General features: G+C 43.0%; 1 protein-coding gene across 6 annotated transcripts in view; it reads right to left on the bottom strand.

Annotated features, from left to right (window-relative positions):
- HAGHL (hydroxyacylglutathione hydrolase like) overlaps positions 1-20,235 on the bottom strand; it is a 41,912-nt gene extending 21,677 nt beyond the window's left edge. For 5 of the 6 annotated variants that reach the window (XM_044003181.1, XM_044003175.1, XM_044003159.1 and 2 more), the window contains exons 1-4: positions 20,044-20,235; positions 11,983-12,107; positions 9,618-9,682; positions 176-293 (exon numbers count right to left, since the gene is read on the bottom strand). In XM_044003181.1, coding sequence (XP_043859116.1) covers positions 176-293; positions 9,618-9,682; positions 11,983-12,087 — 288 coding nt within the window. In that variant the 5' untranslated portion in view covers positions 12,088-12,107; positions 20,044-20,235. Of the gene's footprint in view, positions 1-175; positions 294-9,617; positions 9,683-11,982; positions 12,108-19,753; positions 19,863-20,043 lie in introns of those variants that run through there. The other variant, XM_044003165.1, reaches the window with a different exon arrangement.
- Positions 20,236-21,732: the final 1,497 nt, after the last annotated feature.

The following is a 21,732-nucleotide window of genomic DNA, read 5'->3' as shown; positions in this document are numbered from 1 at the left end:
CTCTAGCCCATCAGCCTAATTAACCCTGAAAGTTCCCAGAGCTGAGCAACAGGGGGAAAGGGAAGGTGGCACACTTGAGGCACAGGACATCGGAGAGGAGGAAAGGATAGCCAAGGAGGGGGAAACAAAAGGAAATAGCTGACTCTGCCCTGCCCCCCCTGGGCAGTCACAGTACCTTGAGTTCCTGGTTGTGAGTCAACTTGTGTGTCAAGGCACCAATGCGCTCATCAGCACCATACACCCGAAGCCCTGGACACAGCTGCACCAGCTCCTCATTGCCCCTGGAATGATCCCTGCATGAACAGGAAGGTTTCAAGGACTCCCGATAAGCCATAATTCTTTGCATCCCATTTTCCCTTCCCCCTAACTCCAAAAACCCAAGTGAGAGCCTTGGTCCTAAAGATCGGAATGAGAAACAACGGGTAGAAGTGACTATCATTAGAGGTGTCCACCAGAAGAATGAACAGCTTCTGGAGAGAGTGGCTTCCCTATCACTGAAGATGTTTCTTTCTTTTTTCTTTTCTTTTCTTTTCTTTCCTTTTTTTTTTTTTTTTGCGGGGTAATGACGGTTAAGTGACTTGCCCAGGGTCACACAGCTACGGTTTTTTTTGTTTTGTTTTGTTTTGTTTTACTGCAGATCTTTCAGAGAGATACTGAATGACCACTTATCAGAAATGAAAGGGGGGGCAGCTAGATGGCATAGTGGATAAAGCACCAGCCCTGGATTCAGGAGGACCTGAGTTCAAATCTGACCTCAGACACTTGACACCTACTAGCTGTGTGACCCTGGACAAGTGACTTAACTCCCATTGCCCTGCCAAAAAATAAAAAAGAAAAAGAAATGAAAGAGTTACTTGTACAGGTTCTACTAGAGGGCCTTGAAGGGTTCCTTCCAACTATTATGAAATAATGCAATTATGAGAGACTATGACGCTGTGAGACAACAGATTTCCCCTCCCCTCTTACTGCCCTGTCCTTGTTCCTTGGGTCTGCTTCAGGGCCCCTAGAGAAATGTTCCCAGGGTGCCATCACATGCATGTAAAGGATCCCATCCTAGATCTTGGGTTCATTGACCAGCCACAAAGCTGCCTAGTGTATTAGTTCCTCCATTTGCCACTAAGTAGGGGACCCTGTGGCTTTGACCTCAAGGTCTTCACCTTTCACCACTTTCTACACTGATCCCTCACCTCACTTATGCTAGGAGGCATACTGGCCTTCCTCTGAATCCCATGAATTCAGAGATATACCTCAACCTGATCCATAATTGCTAATCCTCTATCTGCCACTGCTGCCACCATCACCTTCTGATGTTGGTCCTAGCACCCACTTTCTTATCTACACCCATCAATGCACATTCCACACCATAAGAACAGGTTTCTAAGGGGGGTGGGGAGGTTGTATGGTTTGGTTTTTAACAAAGGAAAAGGGATAATTGTTCAATTACATTGAAATAGTGTTATTTGATTCAACAAAATTCTTTCTTCATAACACTCCTGTGGATAGGTCACACTATTAGCCCTATTTGACATATGGGGAAACTGAAATCAGAAATGTAAAATTGGGGCAGCTAGGTGGCGCAGTGGATAAAGCACTGGCTCTGGATTCAGGAGGACCTCAGTTCAAATCCAGCCTCAGACACTTGACACTCACTAGCTGTGTGACCCTGAGCAAGTCACTTAACCCCCACTGCCCCGCAAAAAAAAAAAAAAAGAAATGTAAAATTACTTAGATGAAGACCCCTTAGTGGTCATCTAATCCAAACTCTTCATTTTATAGATGAGGAAACAAAGCCTCAATGAAGTAAAGTGACTTAACCAAGGACATCAATAGTAAGTGGAAGAACTGGGGTTGAACCAAACTCACTCCAAATCTTAAGTTCTTTCCACTCTACTGTACTGGGCTATTGCACTAGGTCACACAGCTAATATGTTTGAAAGTTGTATCAAACTGCATCTTCTGATCATTTATCTATACATGGAAATCTACCATCTCTTTAATTGTATGTATGTATGTGTTATATACATATATATTTACATTTCTATTTTTTAATTTTTTATTTCCATATTCCCTCCCTCCCACCCCTCCTCCATCCATTTAGAAGGCAAGCAATATATCAATTATACATGTGAAGTCGTGCAAAACATCTACACATTAGCCATCTTGCAAAAAACAAAAAACAATTTTAAAAAATAAAAAGCAAAAAACAAAAAATTTCAAAGTATGCTTCAGGGGGCAGCTAGGTGGCGCAGCAGATAGAGCACCAGCCCTGGAGTCAGGAGTACCTGAGTTCAAATCCGACCTCAGACATTTGACACTTACTAGTTGTGTGACCCTGGGCAAGTCAATTAACCCCAATTGCCTCACCAAAAAAAAAAAAAAAGAAAAAGAAAAAGTATGCTTCAATCTGTACTCAGAGATCATCAGCTCATTCTCTCTGGAAGCAGATCACATTTTTCATCATGAGTCCTTTGGAACTGTCTTGGATTATTGTATTGATCAGAGTAGTCAAGTCTTTCACATTTGAACATTGTTACAATATTGCTGTTACTGTGTACAATGTTTTACTGGTTCTGCTAACTTCATTTTGAATCAGCTTGTGTAAATCTTTCTAGGTTTTTCTGAAAGCATAAAGGGTGTGTCTAAATCATGTACCTATTTTGACTTATCTTGGTATACTGTGTGAGATGCTGGTCTATGCCTAGTTTCTGCCAAACTATTCTCCAATTTTCCCAGGAATTTTTGTCAAATGGTGAGTTCTTGCCCAAAAGCTTGGATCTCTGTGTTTGTAAAACACTAAATTAGTATGGTTATTTATTAATGTATAATGTATACCCATTCTATTCCACTGACCCACCACTCTATTTCTTCTTTATCTTTAAGCAAGTGGAGTTAAGTGACTTGCCCAGGGTCACATGGCCAGAAAGTGTCTGAGAGTGGATAAATCACCTGCCCTGGATTCAGGAGGACCTGAGTTCAAATCCAGCATCAGACACTTGATGCTTACTAGCTGTGTGACCCTGGGCAAGTCACTTAACCCTCACTGCCCTGCACCCCCCCCCAAAAAAAGTTTCTGGGGATAGATTTGACTTCAGGTCTAACTCCAGGGCTAGTACTCTCTCCACTGCACCATCTAGTCACCATACCCCTGCCCCCCACTCTATTTCTTAGTCAGTACCAGATTGTTTTGTTGACTGTCATTTTTTAATATGGTTTGAAACCTAGTACTGCTAGGCTACCTTCTTCACATATTTTTATTGATTCCTTTGATATTGACCTTTTGCTCTTCTAGATGAATTCTGTTATATTTTTTCCAGCTCTATAAAATAATTCCATGGTATTTTGTAATAGTGCTCAATAAGTAAATTAATTTAGGAAGAACTGTCATTTTTATTATATTGGTTTAGCCCACTCATGAGCAATAAATATTTCTCCAATAGTTTAGATCTGTATTTGTGTGAAAAGTGTTCTGTAATTGTGTTCATATAGTCCCAGAGTTGGCAGATAGACTCCCACATATTTTAAAATACCTAAAATTATTTTAAATGGAATTCCTCTTTCCATCTCTTCCTGCTGGATTTTGTTAGTAATATGTAGAAATACTAATGACTTATGTGGGTTTATTTTATATATCCTGCATTTTTTTTAAGTTGTGAATTGCTTGAACTAGTTTTTTAGTTGATTCTCTAGGGTTCTCTAAGTATACCATCATAACATCTACAAAGAGTGAAATCTTTATTTTCTCACTGCCTATTTTTATTCCTTTAATTTCTTTTTCATCTTATTGCTATAGCTAACATTTCTAATACAATGTTGAATAATAGTGGTTATGATGAACATTCTTGTTTCATCCCTGAACTTACTGAAAAGGCTTCTAGCTAATCCTCATTATAGATAATGCTTGCTTTTGAATTTAGATAGATAGTACCTGTCATTTTGAGGAAGGTTCCATATATTCCTATGCTTTCTAGTGTTTTTTTAGAAAGAATGAGCGTTATATTTTGTCAAAAGTTTTTTCTGCATCTGTTGAGATAATCATATGATTTTTGTTGGTTTTTTTACTGATACAATAACACCTTAGCTTTCTAACCAAATCTTTAAGTAAAAGTCTCTCAGACCCAGACTGGCCCATTCTGATTCTCTCTAAGCTAGGTGTACCCAACACCAACATTGCTGACAGTCACAGATGAGAATTTTATTCATTCCTCAAAAGATACTCAGACAGATGATTTGGGATTTGGCTATTTGGGAGCTCTTTTGCAGTTCTGTAATCCCAGGATCATTCTCAGACAATCCAGAAGCCTTCTGATTACCATGGCAGCCAGGTTTTGGTGTTCCCAAGACACTTGGCTAAGTAGAGTTCTCTTTCCTTGACCACCAATCAATCGAGGAAAATTAAATAGCAGAAAGGTAGATAGGATCTTCCCATAACCTCAAAATAATTCAAGCTGGCACACAGGTTACAACTATAGATGTCCTACCTATCCCTAAGACTCTAATTTCCTTGAACCTGTCCTCACTTTACTCAGGGAAGCAAGGGTGTCTTCAATTGACACCACAGCATAAAAGAGGGCTGAATACTGTCCTTTGGGCTTTAATACGGATTCATGGTCAAGGTTTCCCAAGAGTGAAAGATGCACAGGGTCTCATCACATTCCTATCCTAAGGCCTATATCCCTGGCCTTACTTGAAGACTCCCTCTCCATGAGGAGATTCCACTATCTCTAAAGGAGATCCATTCCATTTTCTTTCTTATATTGAGTTAAAATCTCCCTCTCCATAACTTCCTCTCATTGTTCCTAGTCTGTCCTCTGAAGGCACATGGAATAATTCTAATTCCTCTTCAAGAGATCCTCATTAAGCCACCTTGAGTCCATTCTTCATTCTCTTCAAGATGAGGACCCCAGATTTCTTGGTATCAGAGAGGTGGCTTGGCCATCTGTTGGGGTGTTAGAAATGGGATCCCTGATATGTGCTGGCGGAGCCAAGATGGCGGAGGAAAGGCAGTGAGCTCCCAAACTCATGACACGATTGCTCCAAAAAACATCCAAATAACACCATAAGAAAATGCCCAAAGCAGCAAAACTCACAGAAAAATGTGCTGAAATCATCTTCTAACCAAGAACAGCTTGGAAGGTCAGAAGGAGGGAGCTGCTGTGCTAATACAGGAGTCAAGCCCAACCCCACAGTCACCCTGACACAGATCCAGTCCCAGGAAGGCCTCACCAGAGAAGGAGACCCCCAGAGTCTCTGAATCAGCTGAAGCACCAGTGTCGTCTGGAACTAAACTCACAGTCTGGTGAGAGGGCTGAGCCCTGGGCAGCGGGGAGACTACAGGGGTCTATGCTGGTGCTAAGGCATTTTATACCCCTGCTGAAAACCAGAAGGTAGGCTTGAGTAGCAGTGGCCCAGGTAGGGGAGGGGTACAGGCTTGTCGGAGCTGACAACCACAACACACAAAGCTGGTTGATATTAGCAAGTTGGTCTGGGGTCATCTAAGGACCAGGGAACAGGCCAGGCGAGTGAAGAACCTGATTCTCCTCAAATCATACCACCTGGGACTTTTTAAGCTTGGGATACTGCAGCCTGGAAACAGTGCCCCACTTTAAGGAGCTAAAAGTCTAGTAAAAGAAAGGCAAGATGAGCCGACAGAGAAAGGTGAGGACCATAGAAAGTTTCTTCAGTAACAAGGAAGACCAAGGGGCACCCTCAGAGGAAGATATCAACATCAGGGCCCCTATATCTAAAGCTTCCAAGAAAAATATGAGGTGCTCAAAAAAGACTTTGAAGATAAAGTTAGAGAGGTAGAGGAAAAAATGGAAAGAGAAATGAGGGTGATGCAGGAAAGACATGAGAAAAAAGTCAACAGCTTGAAAAGTCAAATTGGCCAAATGGAAAAGGAGGTACAAAAGCTCTCTGATGAAAATAATTGCCTAAGAATGAGGATTGAACAAATGGAAGCCAGTGACTTTATGAGAAACCAAGACACAATAAAGCAAATTCAAATGAATAAAAAAATAGAGGGCAATGTAAAATATCTTCTGGGGAAAACTGCTGACCTGGAAAATAGGTCCAGGAGAGATAATTTGAAAATTATTGGTCTACCTGAAAACCATAATCAAGGAAAGAGCTTAGACACCATCTTCCAAGATATTCTCAGGGAAAACTGCCCTGAAATACTAGAAGAAGAAGCTAAAATAGAAACTGAAAGAATCTACCGATCACTTCCAGAAAGAGATCCCAAAAGGAAAACTACTAGGAATATTATAGCCAAATTCCAACGCTCTCAGGTCAAGAAGTAAATATTGCAAGCTGCCAAAAAGAAAGAATTCAAGTATTATGAAGCCCCAGTCAGGATAGCACAAGATCTAGCAGCTTCTACATTAAAGGACCGGAGGGCATGGAATATGATATTCCAAAGGGCAAAGGAAATGGGATTACAACCAAGAATCACCTACTCAGCAAAACTCAGTATGATCTTTCACCAGAAAAAATGGGACTTTAATGAAAAAGAAGACTTTCAGATATTTGTGATGAAAAGACCTGAACTGAATGGCAAATTTGACTTTCAAATACAAGACCCTAGAGAACCATAAAAAATTGGAGCTTGGGGACATACCTGGGGTCCTACAGTGGGCGACTGTCTTGTGTCTGAGGCTGGTTTTTGGCTGGGACTCCCCTGGGTCCAGGGGTGATGCTTTGTCCACTGTGTCACCTAGCTAGGTGATGACATCTTTAGGGTTAAATTGAGGGGTGAAGGGAATTCACTGGGGGAGGGGGAAGGGCAGAAGTGAAATCCTACATGAAAGAAACAGGAAAAGGCTTATGGAGCGGGGGAAGAGATGGGAGAGGAACAGGGCAGTAAATGAATTTTACACTCATCAGAAAAGTCTCAAAGACCTTAAACTGATCAGAGCTGCCTCAAGGAGGGACTAACACATACACACCCAACTGGGTGTAGTAATCTGTTTAATCTGGGCAGTAAATGAGCCTAATACTCATCAGAATTGGCTCAAAAACCTCAATCTCATTAGAACTGGTGCAAGGAGGGAATAATGTACACACTCAATTGGGTGGAGTAATCTCTCTAACTCTGCAGGAAAATAGGAGGGGAAGGGGATAAAGAGAGAGGGGCAAAAGAAGGAAGGGCAGAGTGGGGGAGGGGAAAGACAGAAGCAAATCCCTTTTGAAGAGGCATAGGATGAAAGAAGATGGATAATAGAATAAATATCATGGGAAAGGGAATAGGATGGAAGGGAAACAGTTAACAATTGTAATCATGAAAAAGAGAAAAGGGGGAAAATTGTACAAAAAAAAAGAAAAGAAAAGAAAAGAAATGGGATTCCTGCTTAGACAGGGACCTCTCTGAGGTCTCTTCCAGCTTGGAGGTTCTAGGGTCCTATGGCAACTTAATTCTTCCCCTGAGCAAGAATGAGAAAATATAAATGACAATAATAAAGCCAGGGGCAGCTAGGTGGTGCAGTGGATAGAGCACTGGCCCTGGATTCAGGAGAACCTGAGTTCAAATCCGGCCTCAGACACTTAACACTAGCTGTGGGACCCTGGGCAAATCACTTAACCCCAATTACCTCACCAAAAAAAACCAAAAACAAAAATAACCCAAACCAATAATAAAGCCAGAAAGGATCTAAAATCAAATGGAAATGGGTAAGACAATTACAAGGTCTAGAACTGGGAGTGGGGGGGGGGTGGAGTTGGGACAAAATATGGATGGGAAAAGTATGAGGGGGGAAATGACATCATGGAAATTCCTGAGACTCAGTGAGATTGGTATCCTATCTAGAGTACATTTGTGTTTGGATAACCTTTATTTAAAAGGCACAGACAATCAAAAAAGACAGCAAAGAAAAGAAAAAAGAAATACTTTTTAAAAAAGAAATACTTAAAAGAGGAAATCCAGTAATAAGAGGAGAGAATAAGATAGATGTCATTCAGGTGAGATTAAATGAGACAAAACAGAAGCAACAGAGTCAAAGGTATATACATATTATAGACTACTTGGACAAAGGGAGGAAGAAGAGCTTTACATACAGACCTTGGTATCCATAATAAAGCTAATGGGGAACACTTCAATTATCTTGATATTTTCTAGTTCTCTCTCTTTCTCTCTCTTACCCTCCTTTTTTCTCTTTCCTTTCTTCCCTCTCTCCATCATCAAACTTCTTGAAAAAGTAGTCTATACTTTATGCTTACAGTCCTTTCCAACTGTGAGATTTTGTGATGAGGGCTCTGAATTATTGGTATATTTCCATTCTCCATTATCTGGGCCTTTTCTTTCTGGACAACAAACCAAGTCAAAGCTCATCATTCAAACCCCTAAAATTAGAAACCTGAAATACTTAAAATCCTAGAAACATGGCTCACAAAAGTACACTCTGGGTTTTGTGTCTAGGAAACAGTTATGTAACAAGGTATGGGTCCACTGGAATCAGTATTTTTTCACAAACTCACTTCATCTCATTCCTGAGCCCAAACTTTGATCTTGGATTATACTGGATTATAGGCAGAGCAGTATAGCCAAGTGCAGCATTTCCTTCCAGATATGGTGCTTTTGTAACTAATAATAATACCAACTGACATTTATATAGCCCTTTAAGATTCACAGAACACTATTCTCACAACAATCCTGTGGGGTTGATCATGCAAACGTTATTATCCCATTGTACTGATGGGGCAACTGAGGCTTACAGTGGGGAGATAACCTACCCTATGGTACTATCACACCGCCTAGCACTTAGCACAGTGCCTGGCACAAAGTAGGCACTTAATAAATGTTTATTGATAGTAAGTAATAGGGTTGGGACTCAAACCTAGGTCCCCTTTCTCCAAGTCCAGGGCACTTTCAACTTCACCCCACAGCTTATTCTCTATTTCCCATTGCTTGCCCCCTTTTCCCCAAACTAGTAGGTTTTGACTTTCAAATATAAAATCAAGGGGCAGCTAGGTGGCGCAGTGGATAGAGCGCTGGGCCTGGAGTCAGGAGTACCTGAGTTCAAATCCGGCCTCAGACACTTAACACTTACTAGCTGTGTGACCCTGGGCAAGTCACTTAACCCCAATTGCCTCACCCAAAAAAATATATATATATAAAATCAGTACAGGGTACAGCACAGTAATGATTGCTATTGAGGTGCTGAATTCCCCCCAAAAAGTACATCAGACCCCAAACAGCTGCAATCCACATCTGCCTTCATCAAAAAGAGTAGTGTCAAGTACCTCTCTGAAAGATACAAAGAGGTACAGAAAGGAAGGAAACAAGCATTTATTAGGGACCTACTATGTGTCAGGCACATGCTAAACACTTTTACAAATGTTATCTTATTTGATCTTCACAACAACTCTGGGAGGTAGGTTTTATTATTATTATTCCTATTTTATAGTTGAGGAAACTGAGGCAAATAAAGGTTAAGTAATTTGCCCAGGTCACACGGCTAGTAAGTGTCCAAGGTCAGATTTGAACTCAGACCTTCCTGACTCCAGGCCCAACACTCTATTCACTGTTCCACCTACTTGCCTCTAATAGGCCTAGTCTTGTTGAAAGGGCTAGGACCAGAAGGTACAGGTAAGGAACCATCTTTAGACAAAGAGAAATTACTTACCAGTGATGATGAGTGGTCAAGATGGTAGTCAGCTTCACTTCCTCCTTCTTGACAATTTCCAGCAACTGAAAAAGAATTGGGGTGTTCCTGAGAAAGAACCAGCTTCCTCCTGAACTCAAGGACCATATTAATCAAGAGATTAGGTTATAGAGGGACACAATTATGCATAATTAATTCAGCCTACTCTGAGCCATACAGAGCGAAGGGCTGACCCTAAAGCAGGGCAGTCTATAGATCTTATCCTCATAAGGGCAGGTTAGTGGACAACAGCTGGTGAAGTGATGCTAAGGAATTTCCCAGACCCCTTCTCCCACAGAGAAACCCTGACAAAGAATCTTTTGGCACCTGGGGAAAATGAGAACTAGAACTAGAACCAGCACTGACACATTCTTGTTAGCAGAGACTACCAGCCCATCAGCCTAAATGGCCTTTGCCACCATGAAGTATGTCTTCCCAAGAATCGCAACCACCATCACAGAAAATCCAAACTGAAATGAACCTTGGGGATTAATTAATCTAATTCCCTTATTTTACAGAGGAGGAAACTGAGGCCCAAAGGGATTAAATGACCTCTGATGGTCACATGACTAGTAAGGAGCAGAGCCAGGACTCGAAAGGAGATAGATCTCTTGCTCTTTCCACTACTTAGTGACTTCTTAGTGGCTCAAGAAGTCCACTGATTCCACCCTCTGTGCCTCTGCACATCATATCAGTTTAGGTTCAGGCAGAACAAGGTCTCAGGCTTCTTAATGAAGCAGCAAAGACCAATTAGGGCCTAAAACTAGATGGAGAATTACAGCAGGCACTATCCCAAGTGAATCTAGTCAGAAGAGGAGGAGGGTTGCTGAGCCAACAATATGCACTCCTTGGAGAAAGCACAGCCCATTCCCCGGATAATCTTGAAGCTTCTGTTTCATTTAAGGGAAGTGGCTGAAGGAAAGAGACTGCCTTTGAATTTTTGTCAGGACTTTATTACCTAAAATCAAAAATAGTTTATCCCAGAAGTTACCTAAACCTATCTAATCCTTGCATAGTTAGGTCAATATATCTCTCCCTCTTCCTCTCTCCCTCTCTCTCTCTCTCTCTCTCTCTCTCTTTCTCTCTCTCTCTCCCCCCCCTTCCTTCCCCGGGCCCCACCCACCCCGCCCCCCACCTGTCCACTCGGCACAAGCATGGCTGGAGTTGGATCTTGGGAGGATCAAAAGGCAAGATATCATAATGCAGAATAATGAGTCCCTCCCTGAGGCAGGCTGGGGACAAAGGTATATAAGATTATGAACCTGAGAGGGAAGGAGAGAAGGGGCTGGAATAATAGAGGGTTTTGATCGGATGCTTAGGCAATGTTAGGCAGGACTGCCCATAAGTGGGCATCGTGCCAACAAAAGCTTCTAGGCCTGCATGGGGATTGCTCTAATTATGTTTTAAAGTAGCGTGAGGCGGTGACCTTGGGCGGCAGGCACAGGGCTAGTGCTCTCAGCCTCCTTCCCAGGAATTAAGACTCAGGTCCAGAATGACCCAAGTTCAAGCTGAGCCCCATTTGCAAGTGTTCTTGTGCTTCTGCTCTTGCTGTCAGCTGACACCTCTCTGCACTTGTTTCTCTTTAATGTTGTTTTGTAAGAATCCCTGCCTTTTATCATTGTTTCTCAAGGCCCTCTCCTTGACACATAAACACTGGGTCAGTAGCCCTCAGGAACTACAGGATACAGCATAAAAAAGAGGAAGGGCAATGCTCAGGCACTGTCCCAAGTGAGTCTAGTCAGAAGAGGACAGTTACCAGGCAGGCAGACGACAATGAATGCCTCCTTGGCATAATGTCCCTGGACAATCTCGAATCTCCAAAGAAACACATCAAGAAATTGCATTCCGTGGGGGCAGCTAGGTGGCACAGTGGATAAAGCACTGGCCTTTGATTCAGGAGGACCTGAGTTCAAATCCAGCCTCAGACACTTGACATTAGCTGTGTGACCCTGAGCAAGTCACTTAACCCTCATTGCCCTAAAAAAAATTAAATTAAATTTTAAAATAACAAGAAATTGCATTCCACCAAGGCCAGTTTGGTGACCAAAGCCCAGTCACTCAAAACTGGGAATTCTTCAGTTCTGCAACAACCCAGTCTCTTGAGAATAGCTGGCTCTGGCCCGTGCTACCGTAAGAGGTGACTGAGGCCCACAAAGGGAAAATTCCCAGGGGCAGCTAGGTGGCGAAGTGGATAAATCACTGGCCCTGGATTCAGGAGTACCTGAGTTCAAATCCGGCCTCAAACACTTGACACTTACTAGCTGTGTGACCCTGGGCAAGTCACTTAACCCCTATTGCCCTGCAAAAAATAAAAAAAAAAAGGGAAAATTCCCAGACCCCTACTTACCCTTTTGGGAACCGTTGCATCTACTACAATGGCTTCTCTGGTATTCTCTTCAATGACCAAATACATGTAGTTGTCTTCCAGGACTGAGATAACCTTGACCCTCATGGTCCATTCAGTTTCAAGCTCTACATGAAAGTTAGGGAAAATCAAACTTTTCAATCCGTCAGTTAATAATAATTTCCTGAGTATCTACTACAGGAAGACTATGTGTGAGCAATCCTAAGAAGAGGAGAAAAAGATGGATGAGAGACCTCCCCGTCCTCAGGGAACTTATATTTGTATAATGAGAATAAAATATCTACAAGGAGGTGGCATGGTGAATCCTGGACCTGAAGTCCAGAAAACCTAAGTTCAAATCCAGCCTCAGATACTTACTAACATGGTCAAATCATTTAATTTCTGTTTACCTTAGTTTCTTCATCTGTAAATTGGGGGTAATAATGGAACCTACCTTACAAAGTTGTTGTAAGAATCAAAATGAGGTAATATTTGTAAAAATACTTAGCACACAGTGCCTGACACATAGTAGGCACTTCATAAATGCTTGTTGCCTTCCCCTCCCCCAAAATCCATCATGCCTCCTCCAAACTTCCCTATTTTTGTGGAGGACACCACCATCCCTCCTGTAACCCAGGTTCTCAATCTTGGAGTCAGCCTTAACTCTTCCCTCTCCCTAACCCCACCATATCCAAGTGTTGTCAGTTCTACCTCCCCCTCTTGCATCTATCTCTTTCTCCCTCTAGTCACATTACTTTAGATCCTCTTTCCTAGGCTACTGCAATAGTCTCCTAACTAATCCTGCTTGCATTTTCTCCAACTTGTCCTCCACACAGCTGCAAAATTATCTTCTGAAAACACTGACTCTGTCACTTCCTGTATTCAGGAATCTTCAAAGACTTTCCATTGCTTTCTATGATAACAATTCCTTGGCTTGGTATTTAAAGCCCTTCAGAGTACGACCGCAAACCTCCCTTTGCAGAACTATTTCATATAACCCCCTTTCATACTCCACCAAACAAGACCTACTTGGCATTCCTCCCTCCTCACTTCTGTTTCCTTCAAGGCTCAAACCCACAACACATCCTACCAGAAGGCTTTCCTGATCCCCCTGGCTTTTAGTGTTCCCTCTCTCTTCAGATTACCTTGTACCAAACATCCCTACAGAAATGCTGTTATCTACCTAAAATGCAAGCTCCTGGAGAGAAGAGGATTTTTCATTGTCTCTGTATGCCCCAGAGAAGAGCACAGGGTTTAAATGATGCCATTTGCTGAGTTTCCTCTAATCCCTTATTCATCTCACATCACTCAGATGTCTTCTGCTACTATCTCCTACTTCACTCCAGCCTCACATGAAGAGTTTCCCCTTCTCCTTGCCAAGACAAACCCCTCTAAATGCACAAGCGATGCCATTACATTCTGTCTTTTCCAGAAGACTGCCCCTTCTATCATGCCTGCCCTCTCATGAATTTTTAATCTCCCTGTGTCATTTGAAATATTGGGGGGAAGCCTGTCCCTGCTCTAAGTAATTGGGGAACTTAGCTAGGGTTTCTAATATATTGCTACTTTTAAATTAGAGGCTATTACACCAGTTTTGGCATTAAGCATTCATTAATCATATTAAATGTTAGTAAAGGGGCAGCTAGGTGGCGCAGTAGATAAAGCACCAGCCCTGGATTCAGGAGGACCTGAGTTCAAATCTGCCCTCAGACACTTGACACTTACTAGCTGTGTGACCCTGGGCAAGTCACTTAACCCCAATTGCCTCACCAAAAAAAAAGTTAGTAAAAAGAGAGAAAAATTAAAAATAAAAATAAAACAAAAAAAGAGAGAGCGCAGGGGGCAGCTAGGTGGTACAGTGGATAAAGTACCAGCCCTGGATTCAGGAGGACCTGAGTTCAAATCTGCCCTCAGACACTTGACACTTACTAGCTGTGTGACCCCGGGAAAGTCACTTAACCCTCATTGCCCCACCAAAAAAAAAAAGAGAGAGAGAGCGCGCACTCAAATGGCTCTGAATTAGAGTTCAGACGCCGCACATTGCCTAGATAGACAGGAGACTGAGGGGGCATGTGAAGCTGCCTCCTCCAGTGTCCCAGCCCAAAAGAGAACTTGTGAGAGTGTAAGCCCCTTTTGGACCAGATAAGAGGTGGCCCCTACACACTATTCAAAGCTAACTGGCTAGCATCATTCAAATCCATTGGTTTACGAGACCTGAAGGTGGTCCATATCAAAATGCCTGTATGTGCAGAGGTCAGTGTCAGTGCTGAACTCAAAGTTATGTGAAAGACAGACCCTCTGAGGGTAGAGGTTTTCAGATAGGTGTGGTTTCTATTGTCTACTAAGAATCTGATTTCCATTTCTAAGGATTCTGGGCTGGCTCTAAGAAACCAGCCAGAATTTCTGAGTGGGAGAGGGTTTCTGGGTCCCCCCAAAAGCCCCATTATTAATAATTATTTTCTCACACTCCCTACCAATTGTTTCCTTATTGCTTAGAAACATGCCTATGTCTCCCCAGCCTCAAAAAATCCCTCATTTGACCCCTCCACCCCTTCTAGCTCTCACCCATATCTCTCTTCCCTTGTGTTACTAAATTCTCACCCTCCATAACCAATCTTTTGCCACGGCCTCTCAACTTCACCTTCCTAACATCTCTTGTATATACATTCTTGTCTCCTGCGATTCAGCCACACAGACCCCTCATTAGCCCACAACTGGACACTGCAATAGCTTGCTGTCGGTCTCCTTACAAGAAGTCTGTTCCACTCCAGTCCTCTCTTTGCCCAGCTGTCAAACTGATCTTCCCTAAACAACAGGTTTGACCATGCCACCCTAAACCCTCCTCACTGAATAAACTCCAGAGGCTCACGTTTACCTCTAGGGTCAAATATAAAATCTGTTTGTAAGTCAAAGACCTGGCTCCCTCCTACCCCTCCCACATGTTCCGTAATCCAATGACATTCACCTCACTGCTGTTCCTCACACAAGACACTCCATCTCCTGACTCCATTCACCTTCACTGGCTGTCCATCATGCCTAGAATTCTCTCCTTCTTCACTTCCATCTCCAAGCTTCTCTGTCTTCCTTCAAGACCCCACTAACATCTTTCTTTCTACAAGAAGCCTTTCTAGATCCCTTTTAATAGTAGTGCCTTCCTCTTGTTGACTATCTCCAATTTATCCTGAATATATCTCATCTGTACATGATTGTGTTCGTGTTGTCTCTCCTGTACTGTGAGCTCTGAGGGCAAGCCATTTTTGCCCTTCTTCATATCCCCAGTGTCTAGCAGCTAGTAGGTCCTTAATCAATTTTCATTCACTGACTGTATAGCAACCACTTAATAAGTGCTTCCCAAATTGAACGAACTGACTTCTAGCTTAAGGGACCAGGGAAGGAGATAGCACCTGAGTTGGGCCTTGAAGAATAGGTAAGTTATTAATAGGCAGAGATAAGAGCAGGGCATTCTGGGTATAAGGGATGGTATAAACAAAGACATTAAGGCATAATGAGAGCTTTCTTCAAAACTCAATTCATACTGCATAGGGTTTTCCTGATTGCAACCCCAGCTGCAAGCACCTCCCCCATGAAATTACCTTGTACTTACTTTATATATGCATTTTTTTCAACAAACATTTATTTTATTTTTTCCAGTTATATGTAAGAGTAGTTTTCAACATTCATTTTCATAAGATTTAGAGTTCCAAATTTTTCTCCCTCCCTCCCTTTCCTCCCCACTCCACAAGACAGCAACCAATCTGACATAGGTTATATATGTACAATCCACAAGTGCTCTTTTTATCAGTTCTTTCTGTGGGAGTGGATAGTATGCTTCATCATTAGTCCCTTGGGATTGTCTTGGTTCATTGTATTGCTGAGAGTAGTTAAGTCATTCACAATTGCTCACTGAACAATTCTGCTGTCACTATGCACAATGTCCTCCCAGTTCTGCTCATTTCACTATACATCAGTTCATATGAGTCTTTCCAGGTTTTTCTGGGATTTGTCATTTCCTATAGCACAATACCATTAAAATACAATCATATACCACCACAGCTTCTTCAGTCATTCCTCAATTGATGGACATTCCCTTGATTCCCAATTCTTAGCCACCACAAAGAGTCGCTATAAATATTTTTGTACAATTTTCCCCTTTTTCTCTTTTTCATGATTTCAGTTGTTAACTGTTTCCCTCCATCCTATTCCCTTCCCCATAATATTTACTCTATTATCTATCTTCTTTCTCCCTATCCCTCTTCAAAATGGATTTGCTTCTATCTGTCCCCTCCTTCAATCTGTCCTCCCTTCTTTTGCCCCTCTCTCTTTTATCCCCTTCCCCTCCTATTTTCCTGCAGGGTTAGATTGCCCCACCCAATTGAGTGTGTATGTTATTCCTTCCTTGAGCCAATTCTGATGAGATTAAGGTCTTTGAGCCAATTCTGATGAGTATTAGGCTCATTTACTGCCCAGATTAAATAGATTACTCCACCCAGTTGGGGGGAGGGGTGTTAATCCGTCCTTAAGGCAACTCTGATGAGATTAAGGTCGTTGATCCTATTCTGATGAGTGCAAAATTCATTCACTGCACTGCTCTTTCCCCATCTCTTCCCCCACTCCACAAGCCCGTTCCTGTTTCTTTCATGTGGGATTTAACCCCATGCTACCTCTGCCCTTCCCCTTCCCCCAGTGCATTCCTCTTACCCCTCAATTTTACCCTAAAGATGTCATCATGGGGCAGCTAGGTGACACAGTGGAAAAAGCATCCACCCTGGACCCAGGGGGACCGCAGCCAAAAATCAGCCTCACACACACACAAGACCCCAGGTATGTCCCTCAACTCCAATTTTTTATGGTTCTCTAGGGTCTTGTATTTGAAAGCCAAATTTGCCATTCAGTTAAGGTCTTTTCATCACCAATACCTGAAAGTCCTCTTTTTCATTGAAGTTCCATTTTCTCCTCTGAGATTATACTCAGTTTTGCTGGATACATAATACTTGGTTGTAATCCCAATTCCTTTGCCCTCTGGAATATCATATTCCATGCCCTCCTGTCTTTTAATGTAGAAGCTGCTAGATCTTGTGCTATCCTGACTGGGGCTCCACAGTACCTAAATGCTTTCTTTTCGGCAGCTTGCAATATTTTCTCCTTGACCTGGGAGCTCTGAAATTTGGCTATAATATTCCTGGGAGTTTTCCTTTTGGAATCTCTTTCAGGAGGTAATCAGTGGATTCTTTCCATTTCTATTTTACCTTGTGCTTCTAGAATATCAGGGCAGTTTTCCCTGACAATTTCTTGGAAGATAATGTCTAAGCTCTTTCCTTGATCATGGTTTTCAAGTAGACCAATAATTTTCAAATGATCTCTCCTGGCTCTATTTTCCAGGTCAGCTGTTTTTCCAAGGAGATATTTCACCAAACCACCAAAAAGAAAAGAAAGAAACAAACATCTAAAGGATCAGTGTAGCTGGAAAGATATATTAGACCTAGCTTGTGAAGAACCCCAAATAGCAAGCTAAAAAGTATAGACTTTATTGTAGGCCCTGAATAGCCACTGAAGTTTTTGACTAGGACAGTGATGTTACTATATCTCTGCTCTACAAAGATGACTCTAGAGCAGGAATGATTAACTTCCAGTCCACTGACCCCTTAGAAATTCATGGATAGAGTTCAGAGGGTCTGTGAACTTGGATGGGTAAAAAAATTATATTTTTATTTCCACCAGCCTCTAATTGGAATTTAGAATTTCTTTCCATTATGAATTTTTTAAAAACACATTAATCTGAAAAGGGGTGCATAGGCTTCACCAAGACACCAAAGAGGTACATGACACAAAAGAAGGTTAAAACCCCCAATATAGAGTAAGCATATTGTGAGAAAATAATGGGATTTGGCAGGTGCCCAGGGGCCCCACCTGAAGAATGATTTGGAATTGATTGAATTGGGTGAGACTGAGAGACTGAGAACCTAGTTAAGGATGATTAAATCAGGACCACACCTGGCCAGCCCTGAGTAGGGTGTTGTTCTCAGAGGCTGTGGACTATGACATCAACAGGAGACCACCCTCAACCAATCAGCTTGAAGGACCTTCCCTTCTGGGGTGGAAGACAGGAAGTAGGAAGGTGAGGCTGGCTCCCTGGGTCTAGCCTTTTCATTCCAGGACTCCGAGTTGGTAGCAGAGAGAGAAGGAGATAGGCTTTTCTTGCTTTACTGTACTCCATGTGTTCTCTTTACTCTTTAATAGATACTTAATGCCAAAAACTGGTGCTGACATTTCTAGCTTATAAGTAAACCTTAGCTAGTTCTCCCCCAACACTGGGGGGAGAAACAAGGCGACCAGACATTAGATTTTAAATGCCACAATATGCAGAATGGTTCAGAGGGAGAGAATGGAAGCTTTGCAATAATCCAGGAAGGAGAGGTAATAGCCTCTACCTCCTCCATCATTTTTGTCTTCATCATCATCAATGAAAAACATTTCAATTGTCCATCAGAAATGGGTTAAACAGTAAACATTGTGTGATGATCAACTGTGATAGACTTGGCTCTTCTCAGCAATATAATGATCCAAGATAATTTCAAAAGACTCATTTTGAAAAATTTTCTCCACATGCAGAAAAAAAGAACTATGGAATCAGGATGTAGATTGAACCATACTGTTTTTACTTTTTTTTGTTGTTTTTTTTCTTTTTTTAGGTCTTTATCTTTTGCTCTGATTCTTCTTTCACAACGTGACTAATGAAGAAATAAGTTTAATGTGATTGTACATATATAACCTATATCAGACTGCTTTCTGTGCTGGAGAGGGTGGAGGGAAGGGAGGGAAGGAGAAAAATTTGGAACTAGAAATCTTTTTTTTTTTTTTTGGCAGGGCAATGGGGGTTAAGTGACTTGCCCAGGGTCACACAGCTAGTAAGTGTCAAGGGTCTGAGGCCAGATTTGAACTCAGGTACTCCTGAATCCAGGGCCGGTGCTTTATCCACTGCGCCACCTAGCCACCCCTAGAAATCTTATAAAAACAAATGTTGAAAAGTCTTTACATGTAACTGGAAAATAATAAAATACTTTTATGATTAAAAAAAAGAAATGGGTTAAATGTATTCATGAGGTAGTGAGTACAAGTGAATAGCTAGAAAGCTTCAAGTTTTATCATATGGCCTAAAGTCAACATCATTGATCTTCAGATGTATCTAAGACAGCTTCTTGGGATTTCATGTAGAATATAAAAAACTATCTCAATGACAAAACAGGTTTGGGAGAATGAGTGGCTGTCCATGACATAATTTATCAGATGACTAAGTAGTAGTGAAGGTCAGATAAGATAGTGAGGAAGATGAGCACCCTTTCGTCTGAGTTCATAAATAGATTCCCTTCTCCCTAGGATACCTAAGCAAGACCTGTAAGAGTAATGCCCAGGCTTAGAGCAGTAGATGAGCAATTTTAACTCATTTAGGGAATTTGTCCCAAAGTCAAATGCAGTTCTCATACAAGGATCTAAGCAAAGGTGCAGTCACTTCTCTCTGGGCCTCGATTTCTGCAACTGCACTAGCTAATCTCTGAGGTCATTTCCAGTTACATCATCCTATATTCTAAAATTGGGGGGGGGGGCGTATAGTGGCATCTGCAGATTGAGGGGCCAGGGTCGAAAAATGCAAAAATTAAATGTTCTCACTTCCAAATACTACCCCTCCAAATATAGACACTGATCACACGCGCGCGCGCGCGCACACACACACACGGCTATGCCCTCCGTCCAACTTAATCCATCTCCTGACACTTACCCCAAACTTCTCATCACCCTCCTCCTTACACCCCCAAACTTCAGCCCATCTGTCTCAGGTCTTCTTACAAATGCTCCCAAAGGGCCTAGCTGCGCCCCTCTTCTCCACCCCCCCCATTTCCCTTTCTCCTACCCCTCCAACTTCCTCCCATTGCCCCGCCCAACAACACCCCAGCTTCCGCCCCCGCCCATTTCCCCCCTCCACTTCCGCCCACGTCGGCCCCTCCCCTACGGCCGCTACCCCCTCCCTTTCAGGGGAGAAAGTCCCCACCCAGGATCCGGGCTCCTCACCAGCGGGTTGATCCTGGCCTGACCAGTCCAGACAGCGGCAACTGCGTGGGGTTGGGGGAGAGCGCTTGAGTCTAGGAGCTGGGGGCGGAGCCCGAAGGCTGAACCAGGGGCTCCTCCTGGGCCGGCCTAGGCTGACACTAACCCCTGAAGCAACCCCGCCCACCAGGGGCGCACGCCGCCAACGGCTGTCAAGCAAACGCCCCTCTCCCTCTAGGCTCCGCCCCCTCCGCCTCTTCTCTTTTCCCCAGCCCCCTCCCCCCAGCGCCTGCTCCGCCCGCTGCTTCCCGCTGCTTCCCCCTCCTTCCCCCTCCCACCCCCTTTCCTAAAAGCATCAGAGAAAAGCGTCCTCCTTAACCTCCTTACTGTCGTCCTCTACCCTAGCCAGGCCACTGCCTTCCTGAGGACGGAGCTAGCTCCCTTCCACTCCAAAGCTAGCCCCTCAGCCCGAAGCTGCCTACTTTCCCCTGCCTCAGTTGTCAGTCCTCGTCTCTGAGGTTGCCCTGCCCCAGTTTCCACGGCCCCAGAGATACAGCCCTCCCCGCACCAAGCCCCATCCGCAAACACACACTGACTATACCCTGGCTCTTATTCCAGTCTTCCAGTTCCCCTTTCCATTTTTTCCTGCCTTTCAGTCCCTAAGGATCCTCCTCTTCCCTCCTTCCCTTGGGTCTTCCCAGGCTACTGCCCTTATTCCCATCCTTCCATTCCTTCCATACATTCCTTGAGCAAACACTGATCAAACACCTACAGTATGCAGTGTGCTGTGTTCCAGCCCAGCTGCCTTTTCACCCCTCCAGCCAGCCTTCTAGAAAGTGAGTCCCCTTCAGTCCCTGTCACCCAGATCCATCACTCCTGCCCTCCTGCCGTGCCCAGAGCCGCACTGTCACTTCCCAGACACTTCTCCTTCCAACTTTCTCACACAGAGGTGGTTCTGCCTCAGTTCACAGATAGTAAAGAATGGTATATTAATGAGATCATTGGGAATTAAAGTAGAGATGTGAGTTCTACTTCCTGCTCTACCATTTTACTTGTGCCAATCCACCCACCAACCTCAGGAAGGGCATTCTGAGTGATAGGTTCATATAGCCATCCCTCAGTTCAGAAAAGTAGCCAGTGGCATCCCATGGATCATTGTCTATCAAGGTCTATAAGCATGCAGGCCTGGTTGCTCAAAACCCATCAGAGAACTATGCCTGGCCCTGACTTTGCTGAAAACTTCCAGGGGAATGCTCTTTGAACACTAGTTTTCCAAATTGGACTCAATAAAATCCCATTCTTAGGGCATTTTATAGATACACAGTAAGTGGCAAAAGATAATAGAACCTGGACACATTAGCTAGACATATACATGGGGGGGGGGCAATGAGGGTTAAGTGACTTGGCCAGGGTCACACAGCTAGTAACTGTCAAGTGTCTGAGGCTGGATTTGAACTCAGGTCCTCCTGAATCCAGGACTGGTACTTTATCCACTGTGCCATCTAGCTTCCCCGACATATAAATTTATTGAAGAGAAGGACTGTGTTTTCTTCTTTCTAGCTTTGTACACTCTAGGTATTTAATAAATGTTTATTCTATTGAATAGAATGTTACAGCTGTAAAGAACCTTAGCCACACCATGGAAAAAAAAAAGTTCATCTTGGGTTTCAGGAGACCTATGCTCCTGTCTTAGGTTTTCTAACTCCACTAAAG

The sequence above is a fragment of the Dromiciops gliroides genome, chromosome 1 (assembly GCF_019393635.1).
Source record: "Dromiciops gliroides isolate mDroGli1 chromosome 1, mDroGli1.pri, whole genome shotgun sequence".
Classification (NCBI taxonomy): domain Eukaryota; kingdom Metazoa; phylum Chordata; class Mammalia; order Microbiotheria; family Microbiotheriidae; genus Dromiciops; species Dromiciops gliroides.
Note: the sequence above shows the minus strand (reverse complement) of the source record. Positions and strands in the feature narration are given on the sequence as shown.